This window comes from Oncorhynchus mykiss, chromosome 23, assembly GCF_057628025.1.
Source record: "Oncorhynchus mykiss isolate SJ-2025 chromosome 23, ASM5762802v1, whole genome shotgun sequence".
Lineage (NCBI taxonomy): Eukaryota > Metazoa > Chordata > Actinopteri > Salmoniformes > Salmonidae > Oncorhynchus > Oncorhynchus mykiss.
In genome coordinates this window covers 22,262,449-22,276,064 of record NC_143044.1, presented here as the reverse complement: position 1 = coordinate 22,276,064, position 13,616 = coordinate 22,262,449, and the positions used below count along the sequence as shown (strand labels likewise).

The window sequence follows — 13,616 nt, the reverse complement described above, 5'->3', positions numbered from 1 at the left end:
CTCTACAATGTTAGTTTGTCTGCAGACTGGACAATTAAGGAAGTCCAAAAACACGAAGCAATGTTCTGGCATCGACTATATTCGACATTGTTTAAACTTCAATCCCTTTCCATGTCAGTGTGGGTATGCAATACCTATTAGGGCCAAGAGAGGGAGACCAAGTCGTACGTAAAAACATAATTACGGGACTGCTTCATGTTGTACAGTAACTATGGTTGACTTTAACTACATTCAAGATGAGAAGACCCCATTGTGCTTTTGAAATGGTTCTGTTTGGATGCACACACCTGTTAATAATGCAAATTGGAGAAAAGGCTTCTTAAAGTATGAGAACCTAATTTACCACGTCAAACACGGGCACATTACAATTTTTTTATTAATAAAAACCTGACACACGATCCAAGCAAATTCAACTTGTACCAACACGGTTTGAAAAGAACTACACAGAACAAACTAGGGCTTACCCCAATTAGTCGACTGGTCAACTGTTTGGTCTAACGACATTGTTTTAGTTGAGCAGTAACAAATACACTGCTCAAAATAAAGGCAACACTTAAACACAACGCAACTCCAAGTCAATCACACTTCTGTGAAATCAAACTGTCCACTTAGGAAGCAACACTGATTGACAAATTTCACATGCTGTTGTGCAAATGGAATAGACAACAGGTGGAAATTATAGGCAATTAGCAAGACACCCCCAATAAAGGAGTGGTTTTGCAGGTGGGGACCACAGACCACTTCTCAGTTCCTATGCTTCCTGGCTGATGTTTTGGTCACTTTTGAATGCTGGTGGTGCTTTCACTCTAGTGGTAGCATGAGACGGAGTCTACAACCCACACAAGTGGCTCAGGTAGTGCAGCTCATCCAGGATGGGACATCAATGCGAGCTGTGGCAAGAAGGTTTGCTGTGTCTGTCAGCGTAATGTCCAGAGCATGGAGGCGCTACCAGGAGACGTGGAGGAGGCCGTAGGAGGGCAACAACCCAGCACCAGGACCACTACTTCCGCCTTTGTGCAAGGAGGAGCAGGAGGAGCACTGCCAGAGCCCTGCAAAAGGATCTCCAGCAGGCCACAAATGTGCATGTGTCTGCTCAAACGGTCAGAAACAGACTCCATGAGGGTGGTATGAGGGCCCGATGTCCACAGGTGGGGGTTGTGCTTACTACAGCCCAACACCGTGCAGGACGTTTGGCATTTGCCAGAGAACACCAAGATTGGCAAATTCGCCACTGGCGCCCTGTGCTCTTCACAGATGAAAGCAGGTTCACACTAAGCACATGTGACAGTCTGGAGATGCCGTGGAGAACGTTCTGCTGCATGCAATATCCTCCAGCATGACCGGTTTGACGGTGGGTCAGTCATGGTGTGGGGTGGCATTTCTTTGGGGGGCCGCACAGCTCTCCATGTGCTCGCCAGAGGTAGCCTGACTGCCATTAGGTACCGAGATGAGATCCTCAGACCCCTTGTGAGACCATATGCTGGTGCAGTTGGCCCTGGGATCCTCCTAATGCAAGACAATGCTAGACCTCATGTGGCTGGAGTGTGTCAGCAGTTCCTGCAAGAAGAAGGCATTGATGCTATGGACTGGCCCGCCTGTTCCCCAGACCTGAATCCAATTGAGCACATCTGGGTCATCATGTCTCGCTCCATCCACCAACGCCACGTTGCACCACAGACTGTCCAGGAGTTGGCGGATGCTTTAGTCCAGGTCTGGGAGGAGATCCCTCAGGAGACCATCCACCACCTCATCAGGAGCATGCCTAGGCGTTGTAGGGAGGTCATACAGGCACGTGGAGGCCACACACATTACTGAGCCTCATTTTGACTTTTTATCAAGGACGTTACATCAAAGTTGGATCAGCCTGTAGTGTGGTTTTCCACTTTAATTTTGAGTGTGACTCCAAATCCAGACCTCCTTGGGTTGATTTGATATCCATTGATAATTTTTGTGTGAGTTAGTTATCAGCACATTCAACTATGTAAAGAAAAGTATTTAATAAAAATATTTCATTCATTCAGATCTAGGATGTGTTATTTTAGTGTTCCCTTTATTTTTTTGAGCAGTGTATATTTGCCCATCTCTGTGAACTAATCCATTGCGGAGGACTAGACAAAAGACAATTGATGCAATTTGACGCAATTGCGAAGCCTCCAGGGCCAAATCAAGCACCGTACCACATCGCCATGTGCCTCCCAAATGTGACAATGCGGAGGGCTCTGGATAGGTCCGCATTAACATGATTGGTTGACGGTAGGTGGGGGCGGTACATCCATTAGAAAACACAATCCCTTAAACAGCTCTACACTATTCCGTCAAGCACAAGAAGTATATAAATGCCCGGACTTCTGCTCAGGCGGCATCAATTTAAATTTTGAATGGCCAATGCAGATAGATGCACTTTTCTACTGAATGCGGCCTCTCCCGCCAATTTGTGCACATTCATTGTTTCACACCTTCGTGTCAATTGTTTGCATTTGATTGTTAGTGTATATCAATTCCCCATTACATATTACCAGTAGTACATTTACCATTAATTCCTAATCTACAATGTTTGTTATTTTGGTTATGGTCATTTCTATTAATGCATTCAATGTTATTATTCTAGTCTTTCTGTTATTGTCTGGGTGGACTAATTGTTTTCAAAGTGCACAACCTGTGCTACACTTGTGAGAAACAAGTTTATTTAATTTAATTTACGAGTTTCGTTAATTTAGCCATTGTCCTTTGTTTGGGGCGCTCCTGCCAGTGTTGAATAAGGACGTGCAAGCAGGCCTATAGGCTAACTGGCCTGCGTGCAAATGTGAAATGTGCCCATTTGGGGATTTGATAGTATTTCTGATTGGCTTAACACACCACCACTACTGACATGTGGAGCTTCTTAAAGTAACGTTTTCTTCACCTCAAAACAGCACGTTAATGATGTCTGTTTTAACATCCATTGAGAACTACAATAGTTACTGAATGTATTTGAAATGTTTTCCTGCCCTCTCCTTTCGTTAACCTCTCAGCATGAAAGGTTAAAACGCCATGCTCCGATCCAGTGGAAACACAAGAAGTAATCAGGTAGGCCCATTTTATCAGTGCTAGACTGATTTAGGTTCCGGTAATCATTTTGGGTGCTGGCACTGTTTATAATCTATAATTTGAACAGGAGCTCAAGCAGTAAAACATTTGAGGTGCTCTGGTGGGCGCCCGCTAAAATCAAGCACTGCTTCTTATGCCATGCGCAAATAGCCAGCTGTGTCCCGATCTTACTGTCACCGGAAAATGAGGGCCCAAAATATTTTATACAATGCTGCAAGTTCGCTAGCGCAAGCTTCGGGCCTGACCCAAATTAATAGTTGATACGTTTCAGGATTTTGAAAATGAAGACGTTACTATAAAATGAAATTATTCAAGAAAATATGCATATTTAAACCATAACTGGCAAGCAGATCGGTATAAATAGTCAGATAAATTGGCATTACACATGATAAAAGTTGCTTAGAGAATAGAACAAACAGTGGTGTAAAGTACTACAGTAAAAATACTTTAAAGTACTTAAGTCTTTTTTGGGCTCCGTACTTTACTACCTTTCTAAAGAAAAAAGTACTTTTGCTCCATACATTTTCCCTGACACCTAAAAGTACTCGTTACATTTTTAATGCAAAGCAGGAAAGGAAAATGGCCCAATTCACGCATTTACCAAGAGAGCATCCCTAGTCATCCCTATTGCCTCTAATCTGGCGGACTCACTAAACACAGATGCTTCGTTTGTGAATTGTTTGAGTGTGCCCCTGGCTATCTGTAAATACATACAAAAAAATGGTACATCTGGTTTCCTTAATATAATGAATTTGAAAATATTTACTTTTAATGTGTGAATATATCTAAACACCAAATACTTAATTTGAATAAAATAGTATTTTACTGGGTGACTTTTACTTGAGTTAAAGTAAAGATGCCTTTAATAATAGAAAATTAAGTATGAAAATGTTGTATTTTTTCCACCACTGTGAAGAAAAATATAAAACGCAACATGTAAAAAGCGTGTTGGTCTTGAGCTGAAATAAAAAGATGCAAGAAATGTTCCATATGCACAAAAATATTATTTCTCTCTAATTTTCAGCACACATTTGTTTACATCCCTGTTAGTGAGCATTTCTCCTTTGCCAAGATAAATCAACCAACTGACAGGTGTGGCATATCAATAAACTGACTATACAGAAATCATTACACAGGTGCACCTTGTGTTGGGGACAAAAGGCCACTAAAGTGTGCAGTTGTCACACAACACCATGCCACAGATGTCTCAAGTTGAGGGAGAATGCAATTGGCATGCTGACTGCAGGAATGTCCACCAGAGCTGTGGCCTGAGAGTTGAATGTTAATTTATTGACAGAGGCGGCTTAAGAGAATTTGGCAGTACATCCAACCTGCCTCTCAACCGCAGGCCCAGGACCACCACATCAGTTTTCTGATCAAACTGTGGGTTTGCACAACTGAAGAATTTCTGCACAAACTGTAGAAACCATCTCAGGGAAGCTCATCTGCATGCTTGTTGTCCTCACCAGGGTCTTGACTAGTCTGCAGTTCGGCATCATAACTGACTTCAGTGGGTAAATGCTCACCTTGAATGGCCACTGGCACACTGGAGAAGTGTGCCCTTAATGGATGAATCCCAGTTAACTGTACCGGGCAACTGGCAATGTGGTGTCGTGTAGGCGAACGGTTTGCTGATGTCAACGTTGTGAACAGAGTGCCCCATGGTGGCAGTGGGGTTATGGTATGGGCAGGCATAAGCTATGGACAATGAAAACAATTGCATTTTATCTATGGCAATTTGAATGCAGAGAGATACCTCAATGAGATCCTGAGGCCCATTGTCGTGACATTTATCAGCCACCATCACCTCGTGTTTTAACATGATCATGCACGGCCCCATGTTGCAGGGATCTGTACACAATTCCTGGAAGCTGAAAATGTCCCAGTTCTTCCATTGCCAGCATGCTCCACTTCCCGCCAATATCCAGCAACTTCACACAGCCATTGAAGAGCGGGACAACATTTAACAGGCCACAAGAAATTAGTTGAAGTACTTTATGCAAATAATAATTTAAGTAGGCCTTAGACACTCACTGTATATAAGACAAATAAAACCCAACATTTTACCACTGATCAACTCTATACGATGGTGCTATCTGCATATCTGTATTCCCAGTCGTGAAATCCATAGATTAGGGCCTAATTAATTAATTAAAATTGACTGATTTCCTTATATGACCCGACTCAGTAAAATCTTTGACATTTTTGCATGTTGTGTCGGTATTTTTGTTCATTGTAGTTCTGATACAAAATGTTTTGATGATGAACCCGAAAAATGGCACAAACTGACAGAACAAATGAACAGGTGAGTTTACAAAAACTCTCCTCCCCTCACGTTCACTAGCACAACGCATGTAATTAGTAGCTGCATATTTGTTGTAGCTGTGCTTAAAAATAGCTTTACATGTCAGGGCAAAGCGCTACCATAATGAGCATTTACACACGGACGTAGGCTGTTAAAACAACTTCATTGAAATGTAAAACCTATTCTAAACTAGAGGGCCCATACAACTCAATGATAACACATACTAAGACATTAGAAGCTGCACAGTTTCACAATCATTTTGCAATCCATATAAATACATGTCTTGCACCATTTACGTCTCATAGCGGCATTTTGGCCTAAGAGCTGAAATACTCCCTTGAGCTGAGAGCGCTTCTCCAGTCTTCTACCATGTTCCCTGCAGGATGAGAGACATGTTGGCAACTAGAGCACGAGATGAGAGCAGTTACATAGGCAGCTGAACTAGATTAACTTTGCATTCTTTCAAAATGGAGAGTATTATAATTCAGTGGGAAGAGCGGAAGCACATACACTCAAGCTCTGAGGCTGGCTGCATCTGAGTGGTGTAGTGTTGCTGCCGTGTGACAGTCAACACAGCAAAGTTCACCACCTCCTCCACCCCTCGTCCTGCACGGCGGGTAGAGGAGCAGACAGTGTTCTGAGGGGTGGGGTGGTGTTGTGAGGACTCCAGGTCTAGATAATGATTCTGAAAACAAAGGACAAGGCAGCTCCAAGAGCCAAACCCAGAGACAGGAAGAACGCCATGATGGTCCCGGCCGTCTCCGCTTCGCGTTGTGCCACTTTCCTGTATGGAAATAGGAGGGACAAAACACATGACCAGGAGAAGAAAACAGGACTGTATACAAATGATGAACCAGTGCAATGTCTTTTTCGTCATGAGAAGACTGTGAAAGTACAGTGTTTCTCAACCTGTGTTACAGGAACCGGCAAGCTATGGTTCCCTTCTATGGAGTACCGCTTGCAAACTGACTATAATTAGTCAGCTTTCCAGCTAAGGAACCAGTCAGCAGTGCCGGTCCCTGATACAGAGGGTTGAGAACTCTGCTGTAGTTGTCACTGGCGATGGTCTTACTTTGGTCCGAAGCACATGCAGAGGCTGGCCAGGTATCCATTGCTGAAGGAGAAGAAGATAATGAAGACGATGTACCAGGCGTCGTGGGCGAACAGCACGGGCAGGTTGTTCCTGGGCTGGACATTACACAGCATAAAGAGAGGCACAAAGACCACACGGAGACCCACCATGACGGGCAGGATGACGCTGTCCTTACCGGGCTGACAGGAAAAAGAGACATCGTACATCAACACATCGTACAGATGTCAACACATCGTACAGATCCACTCCAATCTTATACTGTATACCCTGTTTAAAACAGATCACTTATGAATGTGAACCCTGATTGCAATCACCTCTCTTCATACTGAATTTTGTCAACAAGAAAGTTGCTGGTCAGGTGTGTTGAAATGTCAGGTTGCTGAGGGTTTTACACACTTCCTGTGTAGCTTCAGTAATGTAAACTGAGGGGGGGACAGTAGTGCAAGGTTATGTAGCCTGAGACAGAGCCATGCCCTGGATAAGACGGGGTCTGAAACCCACACACATTCAAATGAAAAGCTTAGACAAGGAGCCTGTGAACTCAGGGAATTCAGCAATGGCCTCCAAATGAAACCTTGAGTTAAAGAATTCAGAGCAGGCAGGAGAAATAAACAACACACTATAAACACAATTAGTTACATTATAATGAGGCCTACTATTTGCTTCAGCATGAAGTGAGGCTAATAAAACACAGCACTGTAAAAAGGGATAGTGAAAAATGTTCTATGTGAAATCATTTAACTATTCCCCCCATGGCCAAGCTTAATTGCATTTGATTATTTCAATTGGATTGGATAGCAGTAGGGCCTGGAGAATAGAACACCACAGAGCATTGAGTGGTGTGAGGCTGACTAGGGTTCAGGGCAGGTTTTCAGATGGGCTGGAGATTAGATTAATGAGGTACTCACAGCTGGCTAAGGGATGTTCTAGGGTCAGCAATGTGTTATCAAGGCTGTATCTCAATCTAATGGTTTAGATTGTCTGGCCAAAATATGTTGAATCACGGTATAATGGTAGCCATATTGTAGTCAAAGCAATTTCCTTTAATTTAAATTAGTCAGAATCACAGGAGGTTGGTGGCACCTTAATTGGGGAGGACGGGACTGTTCTAAAGTAATCATAGGGGTCATGATGCGGAAGGGAGGGGGCGGAGGTAGAATTAAATATAAACAGAACACCATCTAGATCTCTATGGGGAAACCTCTCAGCCAATGAATTACAGACTCCAGAGCTGGGAGCTGTTACAGCCCCAGTCATGAGATCTAGTTAAAAACAGGAAGCTACTCCAAATCAATTTTTTTAATTTCACCACTCCTCAACCACCCACCTAAACCGACTTCCTTTCAGCAGTCACACAACCTCTTCATCCTAAAACCACAAGGGTTTTTTTCCAATACAAACCACTGGCCTACACAGCAAGTGTTCTGTTCCAAACCAGATTTTTCACAGAATTCTGAACGATTGATAATACATTTAATTTGTAAAAAGCTTCACACACAAGGCGCAAATATAAAATAATCCAAAAACAGACAACAAACAAAGATATATACCAGGTGACATCAGATCCAGAGGACATGAACAGAATTAGCAGAATTAGCAACTGCACGGTCTTGAGCTGTGCCATAAAAGGAGGACAGTCCTACTAGTGTCGAAGTGCATTCCACAGCCGCAGAACAGCGCAACGGATAGCCCTGTCACCCATAGTTTTTAGTTTGCTACGAGGCTGCTGAAGTTAGATGGAGGAGCAAAGGGTGCGTGTGGGGAAAAAGAGTATAATGAGGTCAGACAAGTACTTGGTTGCAGAGTTGTGGATACCTTGGTAGGAGTGTAGCCTATGGAGAGCCCGTGGAGTTTGGATAGCACTGGAGTGATGTGCTCGTGGGGGGTGTGGGTGAGGACACGTGCACCACAGTTCTGGAAATATTGTGTCCTGTTTCAGAGTTTGGCAGATGCGCCAACAAACAGGGCGTTTACAATAGTCCAGAAGGGATTAAATAAAGGCGTGGATGAGTCGCTCAGATGCAGGATGTAATCCCATAGGTCGTAACCTGGCAATGTTCCGTAGATGGAAAAATTTGACTTTGGTCACACTCTTGATATCAGCCTCAAACGAGAGCCGACTGTCAAATATCACACCCAGGTTGCGGACCTCACTGACACCATGCCAAAGCAGCAGCTACTCTTCCTGGGGTCCAGCTAAATTAAGGCAGGTTATACCATTTTAAAACATTACAATGCATTCCCAGATTTCACAACACACTGTGTGCCCTCAGGCCCCTACTCCACCACTACCACATATTTACAGTACTAAATCCATATGTATGTATAGTGTGTATGTGCCAATGTTTGTGTTGCGTCCCAGTCCCCGCTGTTTCATAAGGTGTTTTTTTAATCTGTTATTTTAAATCAAATTTTACTGCTTGCGTCAGTTACTTGATGTGGAATAGAGTTCCATGTAGTCATGGCTGTATGTAGTACTGTGTGCCGCCCATAGTCTGTTCTGGACTAGGGGGCTGTGAAAAGACCTCTTGTGGCATGTCTTGTGGGATATGTATGGGTGTCCGAGCTGTGTGCCAGTAGTTTAGATAGACAGCTCGGTGCATTCAACATGTCAATACCTCTCATAAATAAAAGTAGTGATGAAGTCAATCTCTCCACTTTCAGCCAGGAGAGATTGACATGCGTATTATTAATATTAGCTCTCTGTGTACATCCAAGGGCCAGCCGTGCTGCCCTGTTCTGTGCCAATTGCAATTTTCATGAGTCCTTTTTTGTGGCCCCTGCCTACAAGACTGAACAGTAGTCAAGGTGTGACAAAACTAGGGCCTGTATGACCTGCCTTGTTGATAAGAAGGCAGAGCATCACTTTATTATAGACAGATCTGGCATGGGTCCTGAGATCCTCAAAAGGTTCTACAGCTGCAACACTGGTTGCATCACTACCCGGTACGGCAATTGCTCGGCCTCTGACCGCAAGGCACTACAGAGGGTAGTGTGTACGGCCCAGTACATCACTGGGGCTAAGCTGCCTGCCATCCAGGACCTCTACACCAGGCGGTGTCAGAGGAAGGCCCTAAAAATTGTCAAAGACCCGAGCCACAGACTGTTCTCTCTACTACCGCATGGCAAGCGGTACCGGAGTGCCAAGTCTAGGACAAAATGGCTTCTCAACAGTTTTTACCCCCAAGCCATAAGACTCCTGAACAGGTAATCAAATAGCTACCCGGACTATTTGCATTGTGTTCCCCCCCCAACCCCTCTTTTTACACTGCTGCTACTCTCTGTTTATCATATATGCATAGTCACTTTAACTATACATTCATGTACATACTACCTCAATTGGGCCGACCAACCAGTGCTCCCGCACATGGGCTAACCGGGCTATCTGCATTGTGTCCCACCTGCTAACCCCTCTTTTACACTACTGCTACTCTCTGTTCATCATATATGCATAGTCACTTTAACCATATCTACATGTACATACTACCTCAGTCAGCCTGACTAACCGGTGTCTGTATGTAGCCTCACTACTTTTATAGCCTCGCTACTGTATATAGCCTGTCTTTTTACTGTTGTTTTATTTCTTTACCTACCTTTTGTTCACCTAATACCTTTTTTGCACTATTGGTTAGAGCCTGTAAGTAAGCATTTCACTGTAAGGTCTACCTACGCCTGTTGTATTCGGCGCACGTGACAAATACACTTGATTTGATTTATCCCCATCTTAGCTACTACTGCATCAATATGTTTTGACCATGACAGTTTACAAATTAGTGTTACCCAAGTAGTTTAGTCATCTCAACTTGCTCAATTTCCACCTGATTTATTACAAGATTTAGTTGAGGTCTAGGGTTTTGAGTTGAGGTTTAGGTTTAGTGAGTGTTTTGTTCCAAATACAATGCTTTTAGTTTTAGAAATATTTAGGGCTAACTTATTCCTTGCCACCCACTAAAACTAACTGTAGCTCTTTGTTGAGTGTTGCTGTCATTTCAGTCTCTGTAGTAGCTGATGTGTATAGTGTTGAGTCATCCGCATACATAGAAACTCTGGCTTTACTCAAAGTCAGTGGCATGTCGTTAGTAAAAATTGAAAAAAGCAAGGGGCCTAAACAGCTACCCTGGGGAATTCCTGATTCTAACTGGAATATATTAGATAGGCTTCCATTAAAGAACACCCTCTGTGTTCTGTTAGACAAATAACTCTTTATCCACATTATAGCAGCCATAACACATACGTTTTTCCAGCAGTAGACTATGATCGATAATATCAAAAGCTGCACTGAAGTCTAACAAGACAGCCCCCACAATCATTTTATCATAAATTTTTCTCAGCCAATCATCAGTCATTTGTGTATGTGCTGTGCTTGTTGAGTGTCCTTCCCTATAATCATGCTGAAATTCTGTTGTCAATGTGTTTACTGTAAAATAGCATTGCATCTGGTCAAACACAATTTTTTACAGAAGTTTACTAAGGGTTGGTAACAGGCTGATTACTTGCTGAAATAGCCAAAGGGGGCTTTACTATTCTTGGGTAGCGGAATGACTTTAGCTTCCCTCCAGACCTGAGGGCACACATTCTCTAGTAGGCTTAAATTGAAGATGTGGCAAATAGGAGTGTCAATATCATCTGCTATTATCCTCAGTAATTTTCCATCTAGATTGTCAGACCCTGGTGGCTTGTCATTGTTGATAGACAACAATCATTTTTTCACCTCTTCCACACTGACTTTGTAGTGGCATTGGCAACATCAGTGCTGGTGGAAACAGAGCTTTTTATGTTGTCAGCATAAAAGCGAAAGCCCTGTCTGTTTCCTCAAGATGTTTCCCAGTGGCAGCATTCAGATATAAAACATTAGTAGCCCGAGGACAGAGCCTTGAGGGACTCCCTGTCAGACCACAACTGTCTGACCTACTAGGATGGCTACAAACTAGTAGCGATCAGTGAGATAGGACCTGAACCAGTACAGGACAGTGTCTGACAGGCCCCAAGAGCTTCTCCATGCGGTCCAGCAGGATGGGGTGGCTGACCCTGTTGAATACTACACAGAGGTCCAGCAGTGTGAGGATGCTGGCAGCCCCAGAGGCAGTATTCATGAGGAGTTTATTGATGACCCTTACCAGGGCAGTCTCGGTGCTGTGTCTAGCTCTGTAAATCCGACTGGAAGGGTGTCTCAGCATGATTTCACTCATACTCCCCAACAAGGTTTCCAACTATAATTCCATTCTATTCACTTTGATGGTGTGTGGAGGAGGGGTTACAACCCCTATAACGTCATGTAATCACCAGGCAGTAATCTGGATCAGATTTGGATTAACATTTTTGAGAAGTTAAGGTATTTTTAAACAAAAGTGTTATGTCATTGTATGTTATACTGTTGTATGGGAATCATTAGCCTATCCTTCTCCTCTCCCTTTTAGATTGATGAGATGCCAAGACATTCTGATCTATGGTCCAGTGAAACGTCAAAGAAGTTGGCCAAGGGGAACAATTGGTCAGGCCAGGGGGAACCATTTTAAGGGAGCACAGATGTTGAGTAGGAATCTACATCAACAAGCCTTTGTCTGTTTGAGACAGTGTCAGTGGAACTAGTGCTCAGGGCCTCAAGACTCACCCACATACACACGGCCGTCAGACTCCTTCCTGCCCAGTCCATCACGTTGAAGAGCAGGAAACACGACACAGGGATGAAGTATGTATCTGTGGCGACAAAGGGACAATAAACCGCATGGTGAATAACTGGAACCTATTTGAGCAAAATCGCAAGGGCAGATGTTTGGCATTGTCCTTGCTAGTTTTTTTTTATAGAGGATGAATGCTATGAGCCTGTATGCTGGTCACTCTCTTCACACACCATTTATACAGCAAAACACAGGTGAATAAAGACTTGTGTAATCATTTACAACATAAACGCTCCCTCAGCACACTCACCCCAGGCACCTCCGTCGGCCATGGTGGATCTGACATCAACTGTGACTGCAGGAAAAATTCCGATGGTGATGGTGAACACGAAGCACACAGAGAGGGCCATTACCCAGATCTACAAACACAGGACAAAATAAGTCCAACATAAGTGGCTGGTTTTAGGCCCCCCCCACCAATTTCCTCACTTGGGAGGACCACTTAGTCGATATTATCTTTGTGCAGGTCCCTTGCCTGTTTAAAGATGGCAAACACAGATATCGTGGGCTTGGCTTCCTCCTCTGTCAGACTGACCACTGGCCTCTTCTCTGCTGGGCTGTCTGTCACACAACGCAAAAGTCTGTATGATTCCTCACATCCTCTTTTGTTGTTAGCTTTACACAGATAAGAGATGCAAAATAAGCTAATTTAAAGAAGAACTGAGAATTAAATCAAGAAACATACATAAACACGCAAACTATAGTTATTCTATAATCCAGCGAGCCCTGGGCTGAGTACACTACTACACACAAAAGGAGAAACACATTTCTCAATGGCTTCAGGTTTTATAAGCCGAGTCTTGTAACATGTCATTCCAGCTGCTAACTGTACCTTTTTTCAATAGGTTCATCTTGTTCTCCTCATCTCCGCCGGCTGGCTTGGATCCATTACTTTCCAGGTAGTACTGGAAAAACTCCTGCGAGGTAGGGAGAGACTTTAAGACAATTCAGCACATTTGCCAACCCACATGATTTATTTATCCTTATTATACCAGGTACGTTGACTGATAACATCGTTTTTTTTTTTACAGCAACAACCTGGGGAAGAGTTACAGGGGGAGGAGATGAAATGAGCCAATTGGAAGCCAGGTGGCTATGATGGTATGAGTGCCAGATTGGAAATGTAACCAGGATACCGGGGTTAACATCCCTACATATTATTATCAGGTTACTGAATCTGTCCATATAGCTGAGTAGGAGGACACATTATGGATACAGGCCAGGGGGCTTTATAGTGCTACACCCTGCTAACAACTTCCCTCAGATAACCTTGTTGAGCCAATGACGACTTCCCTCAGATAACCTTGTTGAGCCAATGACGACTTCCCTCAGATAACCTTGTTGAGCCAATGACGACTTCCCTCAGATAACCTTGTTGAGCCAATGACGACTTCCCTCAGATAACCTTGTTGAGCCAATGACGACTTCCCTGACAAAGTATTTTGAGGTCAGA

General features: G+C 43.6%; 1 protein-coding gene across 6 annotated transcripts in view; it reads right to left on the bottom strand.

Annotated features, from left to right (window-relative positions):
- Positions 1 to 5,068: 5,068 nt before the first annotated feature.
- LOC110502586 (equilibrative nucleoside transporter 1) overlaps positions 5,069 to 13,616 on the bottom strand; it is a 65,529-nt gene continuing 56,981 nt past the window's right edge. For all 6 annotated transcript variants that reach the window (XM_021580731.3, XM_036960179.2, XM_021580730.3 and 3 more), the window contains 6 exons: positions 12,996 to 13,080; positions 12,639 to 12,724; positions 12,414 to 12,522; positions 12,097 to 12,182; positions 6,465 to 6,664; positions 5,069 to 6,176 (listed from right to left, as the gene is read on the bottom strand). In XM_021580731.3, the coding sequence (XP_021436406.3) occupies positions 6,065 to 6,176; positions 6,465 to 6,664; positions 12,097 to 12,182; positions 12,414 to 12,522; positions 12,639 to 12,724; positions 12,996 to 13,080 (678 nt within the window). In that variant the 3' untranslated portion in view covers positions 5,069 to 6,064. The remainder of the gene's footprint in view (positions 6,177 to 6,464; positions 6,665 to 12,096; positions 12,183 to 12,413; positions 12,523 to 12,638; positions 12,725 to 12,995; positions 13,081 to 13,616) is intronic.